Source organism: Microtus pennsylvanicus, chromosome 4, assembly GCF_037038515.1.
Source record: "Microtus pennsylvanicus isolate mMicPen1 chromosome 4, mMicPen1.hap1, whole genome shotgun sequence".
NCBI classification, from domain to species: domain Eukaryota; kingdom Metazoa; phylum Chordata; class Mammalia; order Rodentia; family Cricetidae; genus Microtus; species Microtus pennsylvanicus.
This window is the reverse complement of record NC_134582.1, coordinates 11,587,579-11,611,981: the sequence shown is the minus strand read 5'-3', so window position 1 is coordinate 11,611,981 and position 24,403 is coordinate 11,587,579. Positions and strand designations below refer to the sequence as shown.

Sequence of the window (24,403 nt, the reverse complement as noted above, 5' to 3'; positions counted from 1 at the left end):
ACGCACACATGAATGGAATGTCCCAAGCAGTACTTTTCATAGACACCCAAAGGAAAGAACCCGAATATTCATCAATGGATGAAGGGGCAAACAAACCTAGCTGGTGCCAGGGACCATTATCCAGCTACAAAAAGGAATGGACCACTGATGCTTGAGAACAAACCTTGAAAACACTGAAAGACAATAGACAGAAAAGGAGCAATGACACCCAGAAAAAAAATTCACAGAAACAGAAGGCAGATAGGTAGTCGTCAGGGTTTGGGGGTGGGGCTGGACAGGAGGTGTGACTAGGACGGATTACATTACCCTGTGGCAATAAGAAAGCAGAGACAGTGACTGTATATTATAAACCTGCTCAAAGCCACTGAATTGCATAGTTTAAAGTGGTTGATTTTTTTTAACATACATGAGTCTTATCTCTATAAAAATTACTTTAAAAAAACTGGAAAGAAGCAATGGCTATTTCTTACACCTATGTTTGGCTGGTACCACACAAGTGTCCTGAGGCCATCCCAGGCCTTGAGATCACCTTTTAAAAGCAAAGCAATACTTGTTCCTGGAGCCAACAAGGGTGAGACAGGCCAGGACTGATGTGAGATGTCCCTCCGTATGTTGTGAATGTATTTTATTACCATTGGTTAATAAAAAAGCTGCTTTGGCCTATGGCAGGGCAGATTATAGCTAGGCAGAAAATCCATGCAGAGAGACAGGGAGAAAGAAAGTATAGTTGGGGAGATGCCAGCAGCCACCAGAGTAGTAAGATGTACTAGAGAATAAGTAACACCATGAAGCCACGTGGCAATAGACAGATTGTTAGAAATGGATTTATTTATATGTAAGAGCTAGCCAGAAATAGCCTGAGCCATTAGCCAAACAGTTTGTAATTAATATTAAGCGATTATTTAGAAACAGCTGCAGAAACCAGCAGTGGGAGAGAAACCGATCCAGTGGGACCCAGTGGGACAGGGAAACATCTCTAGCTGCATTTGGCGCCCAATGTGGGGCACAGATTTCTATACAGCACTTAAGAAAGCTAGAAAACAATATTAAAGCTCCTTTAAGAGTTTCTGCCTGCTGGTGAGCCCTTGAGAAGTCAGTATATTAAACAAATAAAAAAAATACTAAGTAATAACGCCTGCCACAATACAGACATTGGCATTCTAGAATTCTAGGAAGGTTAATACAGTTCTCAGTCATGAACCTCCGACCAGGCCCTGAGCTTTAGGCCTGGCTCTCACAAACTTAGAAACAGACAGAGATAGGCAAGAGATGCAGAGGATCCAGGTGTAGCTTAGCAGAGATGCCGTGACATTCAGGCTTGAGAACAACATGGCGGATTCCCACCTTGGTACACAGAGGAGTCTCCAAGCCACGCAGCATGCTGCATACGGATTTAGCTTTTACTCATACAAACAAAAAAGGTTTATGGGCAGCGTGCTACAAGCTGCTTGGTGGTGGCTTGGACTCGCTGCTTTACAGAGTTGAGACTGAGCATGGCTTCCAGAGCTCGCAGTGAACATACCTCTGCCATGCTGGAAATCTACCTAGAGACCAGTTCCCCAAACAGGGCTCCTGCACTGGCAGGCAGCATCAGCATCTCCCTGGAAGACTGGGAGGTGCAAATCTCCACCCTACTGGATGTGTCTAACTATTTCACAGCGCAGCACGGCAGAGTCATCCATATAGTGGAAGCCCGAGAGCCTTGACATCAATGTGCAGGGAAAACACAGCACACCTCATATTGTTCTAAGGAGGTTTACAGTTTTAACTTGAGCCTCCATTCAGAGCCATCCTTGGCCTGTCAGCATGCAGCTGCAGGCTGCCCACTGATCACAGGCTGGACATGACCGGAAGGGAAGGAATCCCAGGCCTACTGAGTGTGAGACTCTGGGTGGGTCCTTTTCTGGTGTTTATGTAAGTCTTCCAGATGCTCCAGTTGGAGACACATCAACTGCTTGATAAGAGATACTCAGTGTTTCACAGGAGCTGGCATATGGGCTGATGGAGAGGATGGAGGAATTCTCTAGAAAAGACAGTGAACCCGCAGTCCGGGGGCTAGGCACAGCTTCACTTTATTTCACAAAGCCCCTCCTCCCCTCTGCACACACGCCTCTCCCAGTGAGAGCCCCTCCACAGTGTCCTTACCCATCTCTGTCGATGTGTGGCAGGGACTGCTTGGGAGTGTGGCGCACCTTCCGATGGAACTGGGTGAAGTCCAGCTTCTCAGGCTGCAGGTCCCAGGTGGCACCACTAGAGGGCGAGGGAGGGCAACAAATGTAAGGCAGGAGGCTTGGTGGGTGGGGAGGGGAGGGCACCCACAGCGGAGGGAAGGAGCCTGTTCAGACCCATTTGGAATGAGTTGAAGGTATCAGACCTTCTCCTCTCTTCAACTTATGCTCCCTAAACATAAATGTGGGTTGGTTGCTCTGCAGGGATCCCCACAACAACCCAGTTTGTTTCATGACTACATTTAAGAAGGGCTGGAAAGAGAAGCAGGACAAAACAAAACAAACAAACACACACACAAACAAAAAACCCAAAAAACAAAATAACCTGTCACCAGAACACAAAATGGTGCTCTGGATAGGGTGAGCAGAGATGAGGAGACAGGGGGCCAGCTCCCCAGTTCCAACCCCAAGAGCCCCACCATGAGGGAGAGTCTGTACCCAGACCAGGAATACCTGCAGTGTGCCCAGAGTCGATTAGCTCAACGGGACAGGGTCCAAGGCAAGACCCGACAACAGTGATAAGTACCACAACTGGGGTATGCCTCTCGACCTGAGGAGTCCTGGCTAATGTCAAATGCCATTAGGAACCTTCTAAAGCCTGAAGCTGTCAGTCTGCCTTCTGTGTGTGTTGCTAAGGCACAAACCTCACGTGTCTCCTTTTCTGTAGATTGGCATGTGAGAAGGGTGGGGTCTACACTCACCCTCCCATAATGGCCAATTGAGTCCCTTCTTCCTCCCATGCTCCCATACTCTCCAGTTGCTCCCCTGCTCTCTCCCTCCCTTAGTCTTTATGTCTTCCTTTTGCCCTTTGCCTTCTTTCTTAGATGCTCTCCCCCCCCCCCCTTTTTTCTCCTTGATCTCTGCTGGTGGCCCTCATCCCCTACAGCCTCATCTCTGTTTCCCTCCTGAAACTGCCCTGATGTGGCTAACACTGGACACCACAGAGAAAGGAGGAAGTTACCTGAAGGAGTCAAAGGTGTTGGCGGCCCAGATATCTGTGCCCAGCACGTCTAGAGAGCTGTCTTTGTTGCCATTCTGAAAGAGACAAGATGAGGGGCCAGCATTACTTTCGGTGCCAGAACACTGAAAACAGCTGGGTAGAGGCCCACCATAAGTTCAAGCCTGAGCAGGTGACTGGGACCTCTTTGACACCTCAGGCTGGCCAGACTACACGGTGAAGGCTGAAGTGAGCCACCTGAGTGAGAGACCCAGCAGGAGCATCAGGAGGCCCAGGGGACCATGGCAGACTGCAGACTTCCTCCCACACACAAGCCCTCACTGAGATGGAGTTTCACAGAGGTGTGCAGTCAGGACCTGACATGCTTGCATCTCTACTGCTGAAGCCCGTAGTCCTATCTCAATGCCTCTGTACCCAGCAGGGACTCTATATGACTGTATGAGCCTTCATCACCACTGTCTGCCTGATGACAACAGTTTCTCCCTGGCTATAGGATTCAAAAAGTCAGGCCAGTTGAGTATTCACGCAGGAGTGGACTTTTTTAAACATTTAAGCCTTGCCTCCCAAGAAGCCCCACAGACCCCTTAACCCCCAACTTTATTCTGGTGCCCTCCATCAGTCCCCTCAACCTTTGCTTAGGGCTCATGATCATGGAAGTCTGAGACACTGGGCTCATCCCTAGGTGTAAACCGATGTTTACAACAGAAATATATATAGATGCCCCTAGCCACGGCCGCACAAGAATGCAGCAGTGTCTTCACAATGGTGCTGAGCTGGGAGCCTCCCACACATCTGCCAAGAGCTGACCACACAGAACAGCCACTACGTTCACAGCATTACACAGCAGTGAGAATAAATAAATGAAAACAACATGCGACTGTACAAACCAACCCCACAAGCAAGGTGGGAAAAGGGATACAGACACGAAAAAGTACTAGCTATAGGGTGTGATTTACATAATGTTTTAGGACAGAAAAACTAAGCTGTGGCGGCTACAGAACTCAAACGGGAGGGGACACCAAAGAAACTGGCTGAATGTCCTATTTGGTCTGGGTGTTCAGTTTGTGAAAATCCGCAGAGCTGGACAGCAGGATGCATGACTTTTCTTTACGTGTGTTACGACCTCTTGCTTAGCTACCCAGTGCTATTCCAGCCTTATTTTTGGGTCTTCTCTGCAGGACCAATCTACTGGTTCTCCACGAAGACTAGTCCATCCTGGGACCCACCAGTACTCGGAGTTCTCCCAGAAAGGGTGTGCTCCATATGAACCTCGGTGACTACTGACACAGTGCAACGGAGCAGGAGCCATGAGCCCTGACAGTGTCTTTGCTTTGGTGCTACTGTGGTGACCCATTCCCAGTTACAATGCAGTGTGACCCGGGCTCTGATTGGGGCACCACACTGGCACCAAAGCAAAGGCACTGCCACAACGCTGTGACTAACACCTTGTGCTGTGACAAAACAATGGCTAGGATGTTGCTAGGTAACGAGGAATTTTTTTCACTACAATCTTGTGGGCTCAGTGTAGTACATGCAATCTACTGCTGGCTGAAACTTCACTGTGTAGTCCATGATTGCATATGCATACATTCTACATACAATGTACATAAAGATACCACACACAGCACACACACACACATATACACACCATATACACCATACACACACACACCACATACACCATATATTTTCACAGCACATGCATCATATACACACACCACATGCAGGCTATACCTACACAAAACACACATACCAAACATATACATACTACAGATATGTCATATATACTGTGCTGGCTAGTTTTATGTAAACTTGACACAAGCTAGAGTCATCAGGGGAGGGATCCTCAATTGAAAAATGCTTCCGTAAGATCCGGCTGTAGGCAGCCTGCAGGGCATTTTCTTAATTAGTGATTGATGGGGAGGGCCCAGCCCATTGTGGGAGGTGTCATCCCTGGGCTGGTGGTCCTGGGTTCTATAAGAGAGCAGATTGAGCAAGCCATGGGGAGCAAGCCAGTAAGCAGCACCCCTCCATGCCCTCTGCATCAGTTTCTGCCTCCGAGTTCCTGCCATTTGAGTTCCTGCCCTGACTTCCTTCAGTGATGGACATTGCTGTGGAAGGTAAACCTTTCCTCCCCAAGCTGTTTTAGTCATGGTGTTTCATCACAATAGTAACCCTAAGACATACGTACACAACAACAGTCCACAGGCTCCTGGTCTCATGCCACGCTGTTCTTGATACAGAATGTGACCCCGCAGCTTCCACAGTGGATTTCCTCACTTCTGAGGTTCATAGTTCCAGGGTTGAGAGGCCTGTCCCCTGCATCCTGGATGGCCCACACAAGTGCATCAACATAGATTTAAGTTCTGGGTGGCCACAGGGGCCTGAGGCTGCAGTCCCTGCCCCGTATAGGGGTTGCAGAATGAAAAGAATGATTTGCAGCGGCGGCACATCTCCAAGAGTCATGAGATGACAAGTCTGGTACCCAAACTGCCAACTTGCTGGCAGTACAGTTGGTTACAAGCTAGTAGAAAAGTCAGACTCCAACCAAGTCTCTCCAGCCCCATGGACACCAGTTTTCCTATCTGTCACGAGAGCAGGTAGACTAGATGAGCAATTCCCAAAGAAGGGAGGAAGCCAGGATTCTGGACAAAGGAGAGATGCTAATTTATGCCAGGTTTCACATTCATGACACAAATGTTCAGGAAGCAAGACCCTAAATTCACCTCTTAGGCCAAATATAGATACTTGTGGGCCACTAAAGCAGGCTTTTGAGGGTGATTTGGATGTGGATAGAGGGGACTCATATGGAGGGAGGTGAGGGGATCAGGCACCTTACATCCACCGCCCCTCAAGCCGTGTGTGCAATCTCTCTCTCTCTCTCTCTCTCTCTCTCTCTCTCTCTCTCTCTCTCTCACACACACACACACACACACACACACACACACACACACTTAACACCAAGGACAGCGCCCAAGTGCTAGTGGAAAAGGACTGAGCATGTCCAGTCTCTTCCAACAGAGGTGCCTTTGAGAATCAAGAAGGGCCGAGCAGAGAACCGAGCTGAGTTCAGGGGCAGCATCATCTAGTCCTTTTCCTTTAGGGCTTTTTGTCTGTCTGCCCACCTCTCCATGCTCCCTTTACACTCAAAACCACAGGGCAGGGAGAGAACGAAACAGGCTGAAGCCTGTGGCCAATTTATCCCTCTTAGGCCAGCCCTCCCACTCACCGTCTCTGCCACCTGGGCATGCGGCTGAGGCTTTGAGCGGGCTGTGCTATGAGTGCCTGCCCTAGGCTGAGTCACATCGCAGAGCGTTCCTGGCAGGCTCCCTGTGGGGCCTCTATTGAAATAGCAAGGTTCTCTAATCGTCCCTGGTTCCTTACCCCCAGCAGAGGGGGAAAATAAAGTCTGTACCCCAACACCACCCTCCCTCCAAGATGCCTTCTTGAATAGGGAGGCATTCATTCCTTAACAGCTCCACCCTGGTCCACATCTCTTCTGGTGGTACCAGACTCAAAACACGGAGAGCTGGGCTAGAAATGGAGACCACAGGGCCTGGAACTACAAGGAGCAGGTGTGCAGAGGGCAGGCGGGGAGGGTGGGGCCACGTATCTTCTCCACACCCTGAGGATTTCCACCCGCCTTGGCCACTCTGAAAGCATAATCATGTCTCGCTGTCGGTTTGGTTTGCATTTGTGCAATGGCTAGCAATGCTGAAATGCCACAGAAGACTCTGGAGAAGCCGGGTTCTATACTTTAAAAAATAAAGCTGTGTTTAAATAGCTGTTTGAACTTGTAAGAAATAATCCAAACAGACTCCAGCTTCCCTCCACAGGGAAACTCATGAAAGTGGAACTCGGGGTTACCTTCGAGATACCGACACTGATACAGCCAGGGCACAAGGCATTCCCTTACAGGGCTCCCGCTATGGCTCCCTTTCGGGCCATACCCATTCCTATCCTTGCTTCTGTCCCCTCTCCACACCCTAGCAACAACCGCCTGCTCTGCATGTCCCCAGACAGAAGTGGAATCATGGATTGTGCAGTTTTGGGGAACTGGATTTCTCCCACGCAGCATCATTTAGAGAGTCATCCAGGGTGCTGTGGCCACCGGCTACTCCTTCCCACTGGCGGACACCACAGCATATCTGATCACTCACCCACGGAATGACTGGGGGTGTCTTAGCTAGGGTTACTATTGCTGCGATGAAACACCATAACCAAACTCAAGTGGGGAGGAAAGGGTTTCTTCAGCTTTCACTACCACATCACAGGTCACCATCTAAGGAAGTCAGGACAGGAACTCACACAGGGCAGGATCCTGGAGGCAGGAGATGATGAGAAGACCATGGAGGAGTGCTGCTTACCGGCCTGCTCCCCATGGCTTGCTCTGCCTTCCTTAGATCAGAACCACCCACAATGGACTGGACCCTCTCCATCAGACAGTGCTTATACGGAGGTGTCTTCTCAGTTGAGGCTCCCTCCTTCCAGCTGACCCTAACTGTGCCAAGCTGGCATAAGACCGACCAGCACAGGGTGACTGCAGCCAGCTTCCCACTCAGATGTAGCTGCTATCAACTTGAGGGCAGGTTTCTGAGTGAACAGAAGCTTTCATTTTCTGCCCATGACTCATCCCTTCCTCTGTGTATGGCCTTCTCCAGGGCACAGGTCTAATGCTGATGAAGGTCGACTTAGCATCTCGGGCTGGCATTAATCACCGGTCTTTGTCACTGTTTAGAACCTTCTGGCTCTTGCTATGACAAATGACTTCTGAGGGAAACTAGGACATTTTCATGTTAGGAGACCGAATTCTCCTTCAGTCTTTGTGTCAGCTAGCTTGCTGAGATGCCACCTCTGCCAGGGCAAGAGGTCAACGGGTGGGAACCAAACTTCCAAGCAGAAGGATGCCCTAACTATGACAAAGGGAATTCTTCTGGAATGAGGGTGCTCAGCTTTCAAAGCCTGGGAAACAGCTCAGAGTCAAACAGATGCAGCAAAATGGTGCAGCCAGGCTACAGCCTGAACCACCAGAGCGAGATCCTCGGAGCTCTTGTTTTCCATGTGATGATGGGTAACAATGATAACTACTAAGCTAGGTATAGTGGCACACACTGGTAATCCCAGTGCTCAGGAGGCTGAGGCAGAAGATCATGAGTTCTAGACCAGCCCAGGTTATATAGTGACACCCTAACTCAGAAAAAGGCAACTGCACCATCCAGCTGGGTTCCAGTGGGTTGTCTGAAGCTTTTAAGATTTGAGATTGCTTGTTATGCAGCATCATCTTGGTTGTACTGACTGACACAAGGCACTGACTTCAGTATAAAACAGAAAAAAAACATAAGATATACAAGACAGACTGGACAGAAGTTCCAACATCTGAGCCCAGCAGACCCTTCAGCCCTGATAGCTAGTCCTACCCAGCATAAACCGTCAATGCTAGCTGTGCTTGTGCCTACTACCCCAGCACCCTAATACAATGTCCAACTTCATTTTTGCTAATCTTTCCTCCTCCTTTTTTCTTTCCATCTACTCAAGCATTCTACCGAAAGGAAGGAATCAATTCTCATGTCCAGAGACCAAACAGGGCCATTCAGAATGACTGTAGTCATTCTGTTGGTCACATCTGTTGGGGGGTACTTCAGGCATATGTCTTGAATCCACATTGGGTTACTAAATCATCACTCTATATGTTAGCCAAGCACACAACGTTCAGCGAGCACCAATGCCACAGAGAGCAGAGGCATGAACACAGAGAAGCAGCTTCAGCATTCAGGTGTTTTTCTAAGGCATTAAGCATACTGATGCCTTTCTAATTGTCCACAAACCACATCCTGCCATCGCTGGTCAGCCAGACCAGACGGCTGTGTCTGGCCTTTGCCAGGGTTAGGGGACTGGAGTGTTTGAAGCTACCCTAGCTGCAGTCTGCCATCCTTTGAGCCTGTCGTTGTAGCACCAGCTTGTAGGATGGCACAGAAACCCAGACTTAGGCCAATGTCTTATTGGTGGAAGAGTAATTAGAATCAGCGTTACTCCTCCAGGGTCACCTAGGGGCAAGGCTCTTTCCCTCTCATAATGGGGTGTCCTACACCACACCTAGCATTCCAGAGAAGGTGAGATTACACTCATTGGCCACAACCTGACATCACTCCTCCCACTCCCCCAGATTTCCCAGGGCTTCATGAGCTCTCAGCTGTATGATAAGGAGGTGTTTTGATCGGGTTCCCAGCAATCATTCCACCGCCTAAAGAACAGCTGTCCCGGACCATCAAGTCCTTCAGTCAAGAAGTCTGTCTCGAGGTCCAAACAGAAGCTACGCTGTGTTTTATACATTCATTTCCTTCTCTGGGCACGTGTGAGCAGACAGAGCAGACACCTCCAGCCCGCACGTGGACAAGGTCTCTGAACTCAGTGCCACTGGTCTAGCTGTTCACTCAGCTGTCGTCACGTGTTTCCCCCACTGCAGTGACAGTCAGAGCATGTCCCATCATCCTGACTAAATGAGTGGTGGGATCAGCCTCTAGGAAAGAGGAGTTGGGGGGGGGCACACTTCCAGATACAGCTGAATCCTGGCTACTGGCAGCTCCCTCCTCCTCCTTCATGGGATGCCGGCTACCCTGACTTGTCTGAAAGCATCCAGAGAGGGTAAGGTATTGTTTTGCATTAGTTGCAATAACCAAAGAATGAAGCATTGCCTGCTGTAGGGAAATAAGCATCTCACTGCATGGCTGATCCCCATGGGTCCCACCCACCCCAGGCCTCTAGTTCGAGATCAGACAATGTGCATTAGCCTCCTGGGTAGAAGGCAGGACCACTCCACCCGCTCCATCCTCACCCGCTGCTGATGACCTCTGCATGCCTAGTGTCAGTGGCCCAGGTGTGGCAGTCAGAGGGACAGCTTGCTCTTAGAGTCATTGTCAAATGAGTGGACGTGGGTTTTGAGAGCAACCCTGCCATTCTGACCCCAGAAAGCTCACAGACTCTGCGAGGCCTAAGGAAAAGGGCCTGCTAGTAAACGCCTGCATGGCTTGAGGCTTGGCCAGTTCGAGGCAGGTTCAGCACTGTTACTGAGCCCAGTGCATGTAAGGCCCATGCCAGGGGAACTGAGATGTGAGTCAGTTGGCATGCCCTTCCTTGGGGTTACTTGGCTGAGGGGGAATGTGGGTACAGCAAACAGCTTGACTGTGACATGAATCAGCGTGAAGGTGTCTGTCTAGATAGCAGAGTACCGTAAAAAGGAATTCGGATGCGCTAACGGGGGTAGAATGCTCATGTCTAGTGATGTACTCTTCAGTAGGCAGTTCCCTGATCCTCCTCAAACAAAGCCTGCAAGCAGGCCAAGGCCAGGCAGGGCAGCCACAGGCCAGCTACTGGGGGCTTTCCTGTGGCGCTCTCCAGAGGTCTTCAGAGGAAGGCTGCTCCAGGAGGAGAGTCAGGATCCTAGGGATCAGACCCAGAGTGGCATTCACACGAGTGGGACACAGAGATGGCAGGGGAGACCGTGGATCATGGAAGAAAACCACACCCAAGCACGGCAGGTCAACCGAGAGGAGTCTGGAGCCAGCCTGACCTTGTGGAACTGTTAGACTGCTCCCCAATACTCTCCTGGGCTAGTAGAACGAGAGAGAGACTGACTTCCATCCTGCGTCTGCTGTCCTGTGTTACCCAATTCCCAACTCAGCACATTAAGCCTTTTGCTGCTGACACACGGTGCTGCCAGCCACTCTTGCCTCCCCATGTTGGGTAGTGTGGCACTTGGTGCCACCTCAGCCTTCTGTCAGGAGGTGCTCTTCCCATGGCTTTGTATAGCACACCCAAGTCCCCACTGCCCCACAGACGTGTATCTGAGCTCCAAGCTCATTTCCACCTGGGACTTGGCCTTCTCCAGGGTCCCTGAAGGAGGAAACGCAGCATCAGTTCGATCCAGGGCCTCACCCCAGACCCTTGACTCGACTGCCTTGGCTCTGAGCAGTTTTCACGGCACCGTGTGTGCTCCAACCCCAGTGCCGGCAAGCCAAGCCTTCACCACAATCCACCACAGTCACTGCAAGACCTCACCCCAACTTCAAGGTGTAGGGTCATGTGGTTACTCATTGTGTGTGGGTACACCCCAGCCTCTCCTGAACTTCCTCCTTCTGAGACGACCAGAAGGGGCCACAGGTCAGGTGGTAGCAATGTTGCTGCTGTTTACTGTGAGCTATGTCAGAGAAGAAGATGGGCTAGTGTTCAGAATGTCACCTCCAGTCTAAGGTTCCTGCCCCACAGTGAACCTCTGGCTCAGTTACACCAGCCAAGAAAGCATCTCAGTCTCTTCTCTATTAGATTTCTATTAATTAATAGATTCTCTATTAATCTTCTCAGTTAGATTTCATTCTGAAGAAAGCTGCTCAACCTGGGAGACTGCCCAGTCCCTCCCTGCGGTCAGCTGGACCTCACAGTATGCAAGGTGGCTAGGCAGTAAAGAGCCACACATAACCCCGCTGGGGGACAGCCATTCCATAAGCCCCACCGGTGCCACCACATTGCCTAGTCCAACCCCTTTGCCTACTCTAGGTGGATAAACAGTGGAGCAGAACAGCTCAGAGGGGCCTAGGGTGGGGGATGATGAGGGGGTGGAGGAAGGGCCCTTGCTCAACCTCTGGAGATTCTGCCTGGACTGACAGTAGGAGGGCATGGGCAGGGAGAGGGGGCTTGGGAAAAAGTGATCAACAAGAGAGAATGAAGGATCCTACCCTGGAAACTTCTAGAACCAGACAACTACTGATCAAGAAACATGCAGTTCGTGTTGTCTAGCAGCCCCCCCCCCCCGCGCCCCCGTTTGGAGCTACATCCAAGCCTGAATCAGTTAGAAGAGTCAGGGAGGACAAAAGACAGAGCCACTGAGCTGTAAGGCATGGGCTAAGGTGTATGCTTCAGGAAGGAAAACAGGACCCCTGGCGAGGAGACAGAAGACAGAGATACCCTTGGAAGTACATGAGCTGCAATAGGGCAGGCAGAAGTACCCTGTAGGTACTGGGCAGACAAGATACCTGGGTGCAAGGCGCATAGTTCAGCTTGTTCAAACCCCCCTTCTCTGTGTTTCCCAGTCTGCTCCTCTGCAAATGGGATAGAAGTGCCAGAAGAACCCTCAGAGGCCACCCAGAAGCTTCTGGTTTTATCTGAGGAAGAAATTGGCTACCAAGTAGCAGAACAAAAACCAGAATCTAGGCTCCTGCCCCCAACCTGTCACAGAGCCATGTCTCTGTAGTTTAATACACATGTATAGGAAAGCCACAATGAGATCAAATACTCTGTACAATTAACAAAAAAATTAAAAGAGGAAACTGTTAATTAGTTTCCTGTCAACTTGACATCAGCTAATTATTTGGGAAGATAGACTCTCAACTGAGAATATGCCTTTATAAGACTGGACTATAGGCAAGTATGTTGGGCATTTTCTTGATTAATGGTTGATGTGGGAGGGCCCGCCTACTCTGGGTGGTGCGGATCCTGAGTTGTATAAGAAAGTAGGCTGAGCAAGCCAAGGAAGATCATTTCTCTATGACTTCTGTTTTGGTTCCTGCCTCCAGGTTCCTGCCCTGACATTCCTCAGTGGTCTGCATCCAGAAGTATAGAAGTCAAAACCCTTCCTGACCAAGTTACTTTTAGACATTATCACAGCAATAGAAACCGTGACTAAAGTGGAAACAATTACACAAATGCTATGAGAATGAACTATGAAGACAGTTGTCTCCCCTAAACCTGGGGCAGCAAAGCCCTGGAGTTCTTTCTGGAATGGTCCAGAACTGAGGACACTAAGCATCTTTCTGTGGAACAGAATAGAGACGAGAGGGTGGGGATTTGCTTTGCTTTTTATCCCTGCAGCGCTGGGGTGGAGGCTAGTGCCTTGCCCATGCTAAGTAGATGCTCATCCCAGCAATGGGTTAATTGTGACTACCACAAGGGACTAAGGTAGGACCACACCCAAGCCAGTGAGCAAGGCAATGTGTCCCTAAAGCAACTGTAGGACCAAGAGGTGGAATTTAAGGTGGGAAAAGCCAACTCTGAGGTAGGGCTTAGCTGGGGAGAGTGATTTCTTCAGATCCTAACCATATGTTTTTTCATAGGTAGGGACAAGGTATCAGTGAGAGCAGCTGGAAAGGTGGCACACCCATATTACCAGAACAGCACCCCAGGAGCAGCTGCCTTCTTCTCCTGGCCATATAGCCCCTCAGGACTCCTGGGCATATAATAGGCCCTTAAAGTGCCAGGATGCCTGGGTGGGAGAACGCCCCCTACCCCAGAACATCTGTGGACGGGGGCGTCCAGACCTCTGAACTCCTCCACACGCTCCACTCCCAGGTCTTTGTAGACCCAGAGAAGAGATTTCCAAAGCACCCAATCAGCTTCAAAACCCCGAGTCCCAGTGCTAGTGGGTCCATCAATGTCAGCACCCAGACTCCAGTTTGCTCACTTGACGTCATACAATATTCCAGAAAGGACACCACAGAGCATCCCACCACCCTCCTCTCAGTGGGCATCTAGGCTGTTGCCAGATGTAGCATTACATAAAAGGCAACAGAAGAGCAGTCTTCAGAATCCACGTGAGGCTGGCGGGGCACTCCAAGGTGACAAAGGAATTAAGGAAGGCGTCCTAGAGGTCCTGTACCTTACTGGCTCTCACACTTCTGCCTGCTTCCCTGATCCCCATCATTTAGGAGTCACCCAAGGGCCAGCCCCAGAGTCCCAGAAAAGCAAGACACGTGACAGCTTCCAGATGGAGGACAGAGCTGGTTCCCTACCTGCTGTGGCGGGGCTCGCCCTCTGGAGAAGGAACAGCCACCATCCAGCTGCTCTCTGCAGTCAGAAGTCCACTGCAGGCAGAAAGGAGGGGTTAGTGACAGCAGGGCACGTGCTCACCCTCACTCTGCCTCCCAGCAGGCTCATCAGGAAACCCGACCCATCCCTAGTCTAAGGTGGCCCCTGGGTATATGGCTGGGGAAGCCCTAAGTTCACCTAAGATGATGGTTCAGCTACATCCTAAAGTCAACCAAACATGACACCTAGTTATTTTGGACAATCAGTATCACCCCTGACCATCTGGCCAGGCTCCAGCCATGCTGGCCGTGTATCATGCTAAGGGACATGGTTGGAGCTGGGAGGCAGCAAGTGTGTGTAGCTCTATACACCTAGCTCCAAATGACTATGTGCTGTGGGACACTGGTCTGTACCCTGTCACTTGTATCTTAAATAAATGCTAATTGGCCAGTAGCCAGGGAGGAAGAATAGGCAGGGCGATCAGGCAGGAAGTGGAGGCAGGGCAACGAGAATTCTGGGAAGAGGGAAGTTTCAGTCTGCAGTCCTCACCCAGACAGAGGAGAAGCCAGACACAGAGCAAGCAAGATATGGACTGCCTCACTGAAAAAGGTACCAAGCCATGTGGCTAACACAGACAAGAATTATGGGCTGATGTAAGTTATAAGAATTAATTAATAAAAAGCCTGAGCTACTGGGCCAATCAGTTTATAATTAATATAGACCTCTGTGTGATTTCTTTGGGACTTAACGACTGCAGGAACCAGGCAGGACAGAAACCTCAGCCAACAACTATTATCTGGTATCATGGAGAACCTGCAGACATGTCTCAGAAGACTAGCGGAGGAATGTTCCAATGTGTGGCCGACTACCACCTACACAGGAGTCCCCAAAGTCAACCATATGGAGGACCCTGGGCCTCACTCTCCATTGGTGACCCAGAGACTCTGGGGCTATGGCCCAGGATTAGCATTTTGACCAACTCCCACGAGCTGCACTGGAAGCTTCTGGTATCCATGGGCTCTCTCCCATGCTGTTACCCATTTAATGACCAGGGCAATGCTGGGCAACTCTGTGAAGCTGGCCATTGCACAGATACACCAAAGCGGGATGGCAGCCCTGTGCCAAGTGCAGGCCAGCTTCGAGGTAGTGTTAGACATTAGTCAACCTCTCTGGTTTGGCCTCACACGCACCTTAGCCTTCTCCTAGTGGCTTGTACAGCAAAAAGAGTATGTTCCCAGCCAGAGCTGGGTAGGGAGGGCTCCAGGCCAGCACAGGCACACTGTGGCTGAGGACAGTATGCCCAGGGCAGGAAAGACCTTTCACTGTGACACTGATGCTAGAGCCAAGTTCAAGTAAACTCCAAGGACATGGAATGAAAGGCACAAAGATAAAGCCACAGCCTCAACTGTAGTTCCCAGAAGCCAGCTTTTTTAAAATTAAGTTAAGCAATACGCCTGACATAATAAAAATATTATTACTTATAGATAATAAAAATATAAGACAGGGCCCATGATTGTAATACCATCATGAGAGAAGCTGAGGCAGGATGATTGTGAGTTTGAGCTTCAAAGAAAAACAAACAAAACAAACATTAACTAGCCTTTTGACATCTGTGCTGGCTAGTTTTGTCAACTCAACACAAATCTAAACATAGGGTGAAGAACATGCATGAATTCTTTGTACTATTATCAGTATTTTGTATTTTAAAAATTATTTCAAAATTATATATATATGTTTTTAAGTATGTATACACACACACAAAAGGTCACCTGACTCAAGGATTCTTAAGCTAGAGGAATCAGTACTACACACAGGGTTTTATGTGCTGGGACCCTCCACTGTCTCTCAAAATGACAGAGTTTTCTCCAGGCCTTTAAGGAGACCCTGATACCCACCAGCTCACTGGTCACACCTCTCCTGTGCTCTGTACCTGTCAGACTGACCTCTGCTCTGTGCCTCAATGTAGTCTATATCCCCACCCAAGAACTCTGATTTGGTCATTCCCTCTGCATGGAGTACCTGTTCCTAAGCAACCTTGGTCTCCCACGGCCTCCTTCCAACAGCTCTGGCCTCCACCCCTTTTTGCCTCATTACCAATGCCTGCCTCCTATCACCCTACCCCATCCTACCTACCAGAAAGCAAGCTCTGGCAAAGCAGGGATCATGGCTGCTTCTGTGCATCACTTTGTTTCAGAACCTACAACCATGCCTGAATGAATACATGCTAGCTTGAGTCATACTGTACTCCTGGGCCACCAGTAGGCAGCAGAAAAAAGAACAGATGTAAACAACTACACTTTATCCTAAAAAGCCCCCACCTGACAAAGTGTGGGAGATCATGCTAAATAAATGACAATGCTAAAATTGATGTATATTAGCAGAGCAGCTTCGTAAAAGGTAAACATAAAAAAGTTCACAATTATTATCAGTCCTTGTCACAAAATGATAGTGGATTATTTTTTCCTGGTTTCCCAGTGGTCTTTGTTTTTCTAATTGTTGTTTTAAAACCAAAAAGAATTTTAACATATTGGGGCAAATGGCTAGTAAGTGAGTTAAAAAGTATTCAGCCTCACTAGAAGATGGACCGTGCAAAATCAAACGGCGGGATGTCCCAACACACTGGTGCAGTATGAAGGATGGAAGAGTCACTTGGAGAGCAGCTTGCCAAGAGTCACTAAAATTAATTCTACTTCCCAGCATTTACCCAAAGAAATTCTTTTATTCGTGCGGAAGGAAGCAAACTAGCCATTGCAGTACAGTGTCATGCATTTCCAGGGGAACACTGACAGGTGGAGTGGGTTCCTACCATTAAATGAAGGGTTAAACAGGGGCCCACTGTGAACCACTGGACAGTCACGTAACAGCACAGCAGATGCCTGCGCCTGGAAGAATCCTGAGGTACATGGGTTGGGGGAAATGTGAGCGTTGTATGACTTTGAAATAGTATTATTTCTATAGGTGGGTTTATCAGAAGACATCTAAATGGGTAAGAAAGCTAACTCAACAGAGACAGAGTTGTGGAAGGGTTGTATCAAATGGAATATTTATTAATTTTTTGTTTGTTTGTTTGTTTTTCAAGACTAGAGTTTCTCTATATAACCCTGGCTGTGCTGGAACTAGCTCTGCAGACCAGGCTAGCCTCATACTCACAGGTCTGCCTGTCCCTGCCTCCCCAGCGCTGGGATTAAAGGTGTGCGGCATCACTATCTGACGGATATTTGACTCTTCTGTGACATGCATATGTAGGTAGGGAATACTCATGAAATTAAAAGAAATAAAATAAGAAGAGGCACGTAATGAATTTCCCATACTCAGTCACTCATGGGTCTATTAACCCACCTCCGTTAAGCCTTTCATGGCTGACCCACCATTGAGCCAAGACAACTGAGAAAATGGATCCCAAAGTAGGAAAACAATACAGAAGTGGGATAGCAAGGGAATGCAGGGATGGAGGGCAGGTGGATAGAGACGCGGAATGGCAGGAGGAACATGGAGAGACAGGAGGAGAGACACGTGAGAAGGATCCAGGAAGCCGATGGATGCTTTCATCCCCTCCTACGTATTAGCACTGCCAAGCTTCTTCATTAGAGTCCTTGGAATTCAAACAGAATCCAGGCCGTTTGCCTGCCTCCTAGCATCAAAAGGGACTGCAGGAAGCTGCCTACAGGCTCTGCAGCTCTTAATTGAACCCGTTTGGAAGAGTGGATTAGAAACTTGTGCCTTCATTAAATGTGCCAGCCATTGGCCACATCCATACACTCTGCCCTCCCAAGAGATCCCACTTGGAGGCAGCTGGCCTCGGAGAAGGGAGAAAGCCGTGTCCCGCCTGAGGCGTTAACCCTATTAGGATATCAGAGTCACCAGGGCCCTACACATAGGTTAATACTCAGATTCTTCCTCATTCAGCTGCATCTCTGGTGTAGGGCCCATTTACCAACGTTTTCTAATGTCTTTACGATCCTGTTTGGCTGGCTGTAAATGCTGCTCTGGTGAATTATTACCTGAACACCTACCAACACCAGAGGTGCCAAGCATTTCCCACCGTAGCATCCCCACCTCCCTTACAAAGGGTCAATGGCCAATAAGATTGAGTCCTAATTTTCTTCTATACATTAACCACCTGACACTATTCATCCTACTGGGAACAAGAAGAAAGTGGGAGAGGGGTGGGCCTCTTAGGACCAGGAAGGGTGCTTTGACTACTTTCTCAGTCTGTGTCTCAATTACCCACATGCAGAACAAAGCTAAGTCCTTCTCCTAATGATGAAGTGAGGACAACTTATTTAATTAAAAAGATTATCTTATGTCCATGGATATTTTGTCTGTATATATATCTTTGCACGCATGCATGAATGGTGCTTACAGAAGCTGGAAGAGGGCATTGGATCCCTTGGAACTGGAGATACAGATGTTTGTGAGTGCCATGTGGGTGCTGGGGATTGAGCCTGGGTCCTCTGTGAGAGTAGCCAGTGCTCTTAATCTCTGAGCCATCTTTCCGGCTCCAAGGAAATGTAAGATGTAACTTTGGTGACTCAAAATTCATTAGCGAACAGGCAGTCTTTTTAAAAATACTTTTATTTTTTAAAGTTTACGTGTGTAATATGTTTGCCTCCATGTGTGGATGCCACATTTGTGTGAGAGAAAAGGTCATTAACGTTGGCAAAAGAGTGCAATCTTAAATGTGGTATTAGGGAAGAGTTGGGACACTTCAAACATCCACGGCTACTCATTTGTTTTCATTACATTTCCTGTTGTAGTGAGAAGACATTCAGACAGCACCTCACAGGAGATGGTCTGTCCTGGTTTATAGTTCAAGAGTACTGTCTGTCACTGCAGGGAGGTCAGGGGACAAGAGCTGGAAGCAGCTGGTCCTATCACATTGGAGAGCACAGCAGTGAACTTGTACTGATCCTCGGCTCACTCTGTCAACTTTGTTCAGTTCAGGATCCCTTGTCCAGGGAATGGTCTTATCCACAGTCAAGATCTCTTGCCTGTATCATTCGATGTAATCAAAGATAATCATAGGCAATGCCTTGAGGTCCATCTCCCAGGTGATCCTAGACTATAGATCTAAGAGAAGGGAAGCTATCCATCCATCTATTACCTATCATTCCATCCACCACCCACCTGTCCATCTATCCACCCACTCACCCACCCACCCATCCACCCATCCATCTACTCACCCATCCATCTATCCATCCATCCATCCACCCACCCACCCAATCCATCCATCTATCTACTTATCTACCTACCTATCATCTACCTATCTGTGGTGTGGTTTGGAGGCTCACAGTTGAAGGCGTGATGCCACTATACTCTCAAAGTAAGGCTTTGGAGAAGTAATTGCAGGGTGCTGATCGAATCAATGGACCCATCCACATTTACACGGATCAATGAGAGGCAGTGAAAAAGTGTGGAGGGAGGACCTGATTGGAGGAAATGGAGCCATATTTTTGAAGGGTATATTTTGTCTCCAGTCTCTTTGGCTCTCTCTCTCTTTTTCCTGTCTGCCAGGAGGCATGCAGCTTTTTTTTTTAAATCATGTTCTCTGCCATGTTCTGCCTTGCTATAGCCCAGAAAGAGTGAGCCAGATGATCATGACTGAAACATGACAGAAAAGAAACTCCAGACTCTTCCTGTCACAGCAATGAAAACTGCCTAATTCTCTCTCTCTCTCTCTCTCTCTCTCTCTCTCTCTCTCTCTCTCTCCCTCCCTCCCTCCCTCCCTCCCTTCTTCCTTCTATCTACCTACCTACCTATCCACTTGTCTTTCTTTTCTAGTGTTGCTGGGTTAGGGATGGAGAACACAACAGTTCAAGCATCACGAAGCTTTCCTTTCTCAGTGTTCACTGTCATTGCTCAGATTCTAAAAAAAGTATGTTACCAATAGAAGAACAATATTCTTTTCCACTCCTTTAAACTTTACTAAGGTTACCAAAAATCTTAACATATTTCCTTTCTCAGAAATATCAAAACATCACCACAGACAGGCAGACAGAGACATTCTTCGTGTGCCTGTGTGTTTTTTAAAATTCCATTTAAAATAGTCATCAGATTAAATAGAAACAGGCAAAGTGCATTGGCAGAACTATTTCCTACAAAGCTGTGTCGATAGTGATTTTTTTTTAAACAAATGTCTCTGAAAGATGGGTCTAACATGGTCCCCGAGTGAAGCTGGCCACCACTGTCCCTCCCGTGGGTGTTGTGGGCGTGGGGAGAGACTCAGGACCACTCTTTCTTCCCTCAGCAGCAGATAGCCTGGAATCAGGCAAGGTGCTCGCACACGTCCAGCGAATGTCAGAGCATGCAAAAAGTTTAAGGAATGTACCCTAATGTCACAAATGGCAGTTTTCCCTAGACTGCAAACCTTAGCATCCACCTAAAGCCCTCTCAGAGGCCTGGCTATCCTGATCTGTCACAGATCCGGGCATCGAAGTGTGAGTCAGGTCCATCTGAGCTAGCAGCATGAAAAAGCGCAGGGCCAGCCTGTGGACATTCCACTAGCTCACCCTCCCTCCTCTCTCTCTCTCTTCATCCTCCTCTCTCCTTTCCCTCCCTCTGTTGTCTGTCTGTCTGCCCCTTCTGCCTGCTGTGGGATATTTTTACCCCTGTGTGAAGATGTATTGCTGTGATTGGTTTAATAAAGAGCTAAATGTCCAATAGCTAGGCAGGGGCTATAGGTGGGACTTCTGGGCAGAGGGAGGAAGTAGAAGAAGAATCGAGGTATACAAGATGCCATGGAGATGCGGAACGTGTTGGACTCACAAAATGGGAGAGAGGTAATGCCACGTGGTAGAACGTAGACTAATAAAAATATGGGTTGATTTGAGTTATAGGAGCTAGTGAGACAAGTCTAAGCTACGGCCAAGCTCTTATAATTGATAGTAAGTCTACATGTTGTTATTTGTGTTCTGGTGGCCCAAAGTAAAATCTGATTATACCTGTCTGCTTCTCCGTTTCTCTCTGTGTCCTCTCTCCCTCTGTTTGTCTCTCAGTCTTTCCCCCATCTGTCTCTGCTTCTCTCTCTCTCTGTCTTGGTTTCTCTCCCCCCCCCCCATTTGTCTGTCTACCTCCTGTCTGTCTCTGTCTCTCTCTGTCTGTCTCTTTCTCTCTCTCTCCCTCTGCTTGTCTGTCTGCCCCTTCTATGTGTCTGTCTGTCTCTGTCTTTCTCTTACACACACACACACACACACACACACACACACACACACACACACACAGCTCAGCAGTCCTCAGGCAGCCAGGGGTACAGGAAGGCCCCTTCTCAAAGTGTCTAACTACAACTGTTCTGGCCTCTCCTGTTCCCACAGGTTGCTTATCAGGTGAGGCCTCCTGGCTTCCTCAGATTTTCTCCTTTCAAGAGCATATTTCAGCTGGAAAAGCCTTTCAAGGAAGCCCTACTGCAGGCCCCAACCCCACACAGAGGCAGGCAATGCATGGCGCATGCCAAGGACATCAGCTCAGACGTTTCCAGATCTCTGCAGCATTTCTTTCTTTTTGGAATCAATTTGATTGAGAAACAGGCAGGCGATTAGCCAGACCCCTGGGTGTGTCTACAAGGCCATTTCTAATTAAAGGAACCAGGAACTGCAGAGTCCATAGATGGCTTCAGATTCTCATGGTTTCCTAGGTTGACTCTTGGTCTGGGCTTCATTCCGACTCCCTAAAAAGCTGGGAGACTAGATTTTTCTCCCTGCTGGGCAGTGAGCCAAGTGGTTGCGTTCAGCTCTTCTCTAAGGCAGGGATCCCAAGTGGTACACCATTTCCTTGACCACCCAGGTTTGAAGCGGGACAGCTACAAGAGAGGTCCCTGGTACTCTGACCCTGGACAGAAAAGAAGGCCCTTTCTTGTCTCCTCGTATGGGTGGCACCTGCCCTTGTCACTCTTGTTGTCCTGGACATTCCTGAAGCATTTGACAGATAGGAAAACTGAACCTCTGATATTGGGGGCTCTGCCCAAGGCCAAATGAGCAGCTAGAACCAAATCTGGAAGCAACTCTGGCAAGAATCTATTGGGGATGCACCGTGTTGGGCAGAGATGTGTGTGATAAAGACATCACAGCCCCAGCCTGCCAAGTAAGATCACCTCCCCTGCAAGGCCAAGCTGAGACAGATGGACCCAGGGGTTGAGACCATCCTGAGCTTCCTCTCTGAACGCCTCGTGCATCTAAGCGCATAGACATATAGCTTCCTGTAGAGCGCTACAGAAGACACAAACAACACACCTCTCTGCAGTTGAATTGAGACATGGTCCCAAGTCACAGTTCTCCAAAGACATGCATTATTGGTAACTGTGAGCTCCAGAGCTGCTCTAGAATGCAAGATTGTGGAGGTCAAGAAATCGTACTTGGCACATGGTTGGGTGGCTAGTAACTGTATATTAAGAAACAGGTAGTCTGCTTGGGTTCCAGAGATGGGTTCAAGGGTCAAGGGTGCTCAGCTAGGGGAAGGCTTCCGGGCTGGATCGGGATGCTGGGCCAGGTGGGACCACCACACCCCAGCAGTATAGGGAGAAATGCTAGGACATTAAGGTCTCTGGTATCACCTCTCTGGGTTTGTCCAGCCCTTGGACCCAGGCCAGCATTCACCTGGGAGATGTGGGACTGTGTCCTCTGGCTCTCCCCATCACCTTCCGGCTTGTCCGTCAGCAGCCCCTGCACCTGGTACTCCAGCACGTAGCTGTCAATGAAGCGCTCCAGTTCCTCGATCTCCTGGGAGCGGCTGCTTCCTGCCTCGGAGGAGGCTGATGCTGCTGAGGAGTTCTCCATTCCTCCAGCTCAGGGGCCCGGGGTGGCTGGGGGAGAAGAGAACAGACAGCCTCCATGAGATGCTGCTGGAGGGCAGGACAAGGCCCCACTTGGGAAATTCTCTCCACTCTTAGGAGCAATTGGGTCTCCTAGTTGCCAGAAAAGTTAGTTGAATATTATTGGCTTATCTTTATCATCAAGAATATGCCAAGTTCCCACTATGAAGGGAAAGACACTGAGGCCAGCCGAGGCAGGGATTTGACATGAATCCACAGAACAGAGTGTGGGCTCGGTCCGCTATGGCAGCCTGTGCCCCCTCCACTGGGCTTTCCCAGGCTCGTGAGTCTCATCAACATGTGTCACCTGAGGAAACCGGACATGGCAGTGATCCCACCTGGCTCACTGAGGCAAGGATAGGCATTGTGATTCATTTGTATCCTGCAATATCTTGGTACCAGGCAGGGGGAAGGACTGTTCCATTGTTCCCTCTTGGACACTATTATATCCACATTATCTTCTAGGCTCCCTCCTGTTCCGGCTGCTGTTGTCCGATCTGCTCCAGGCACAATTGATAGCACCTACCATCAGGTACCACCTGCTCAGGTTTGTTCAGACAGGAGACAGCTGCAGGGCCTGTCTGGCCCCTGATCCCTGTGACCTGGAAGTTAAGGATCTATCTAACACCTCACAGGGACACCCTGGACAGAAAGGAAGTCCTGCCTTTTCGTCTCAGAGGACAATTCCAAGGCAGCAGCTTTGTGACCTTCAGTGAGCCTGAGCAGACTCCCCAGTTGTCTATTGCACCAGACCTCCAGAGCCCCTCTCTTGCATCCCCTCCTGTTCCCTCTCCTCAGGCACACTGTTTACATAGATGCCATCTGTCGGTCTTCTACCCAAGCCACTCCTGGGAAGCTGACCCTCACTCAAAGCGACAGAACCCCGAGCAGGTGCCAGGCAAGTCCTTCTCCCTGATCTCAGGTGGCAATCTCCTATGTCCATCAACTACTTCTCCATTGTGTTTAAAATAAGCACAAACATTCCTTCAAGCATGTCCTCAGTAGCTTTCAGTATGGTCACAATGCTACGTAACTATGACTACTTCGCATCTCCATTTCCGTAACTTCTCATTATCCCAAACAGAAGCCCTTGGCCCACTCCGCATCAGCCCTTCACTGCCCTGGCCCAGGCCCTGGGAACCCTACCTTCCTTCTGACTCTATGACTTGCTTATTCTGGGGACTAGGTTTAAGTGGGGTCATGTCATAATTTTGTGATTAGCTTATATCACAGTGCATTCAAGGTCCATCCATGCTGCCACACAGCAGAACCTCATGCACTTTTATGGCAGATGATGAGATATTGTATTACAATAGCATGTCACTGGCTATCCGCTCACCCATTCACTGGCATGCAGGCTGTGCTCGCATCTGGCTGTGGAGAATCCTCTATGAACATGGGTGTGCAAATATCTGTTTGCTCTGCTGTGTTCAATTCTTTGGGGCACGCACCTATAGGTGCCCCACATCTATAAGTCAATAAGGGGTGCTGCCTCCACAACACATGCTTCTTTCAATGCTTTCCCTTCTAAGTCACAGTGAGGGGAGATGGGAAAACCTCATGCAGCTGGCTGAGCTGGGAGCCACAGAGGAGGCTTCTGGCCTTCACAGTGAGAGCGAA

At 49.1% G+C, this 24,403-nt stretch overlaps 1 protein-coding gene across 6 annotated transcripts in view; it reads right to left on the bottom strand.

The window, feature by feature from the left end:
• Positions 1 to 24,403, bottom strand: part of Ctif (cap binding complex dependent translation initiation factor) — a 240,131-nt gene that overhangs the window by 163,872 nt on the left and 51,856 nt on the right. For 4 of the 6 annotated variants that reach the window (XM_075968253.1, XM_075968256.1, XM_075968254.1 and 1 more), the window contains exons 2-5: positions 22,569 to 22,774; positions 13,965 to 14,036; positions 3,190 to 3,263; positions 2,146 to 2,250 (exon numbers count right to left, since the gene is read on the bottom strand). In XM_075968253.1, coding sequence (XP_075824368.1) covers positions 2,146 to 2,250; positions 3,190 to 3,263; positions 13,965 to 14,036; positions 22,569 to 22,748 — 431 coding nt within the window. In that variant the 5' untranslated portion in view covers positions 22,749 to 22,774. The remainder of the gene's footprint in view (positions 1 to 2,145; positions 2,251 to 3,189; positions 3,264 to 13,964; positions 14,037 to 22,568; positions 22,775 to 24,403) is intronic. The other 2 variants (XM_075968258.1, XM_075968257.1) reach the window with 1 other exon arrangement.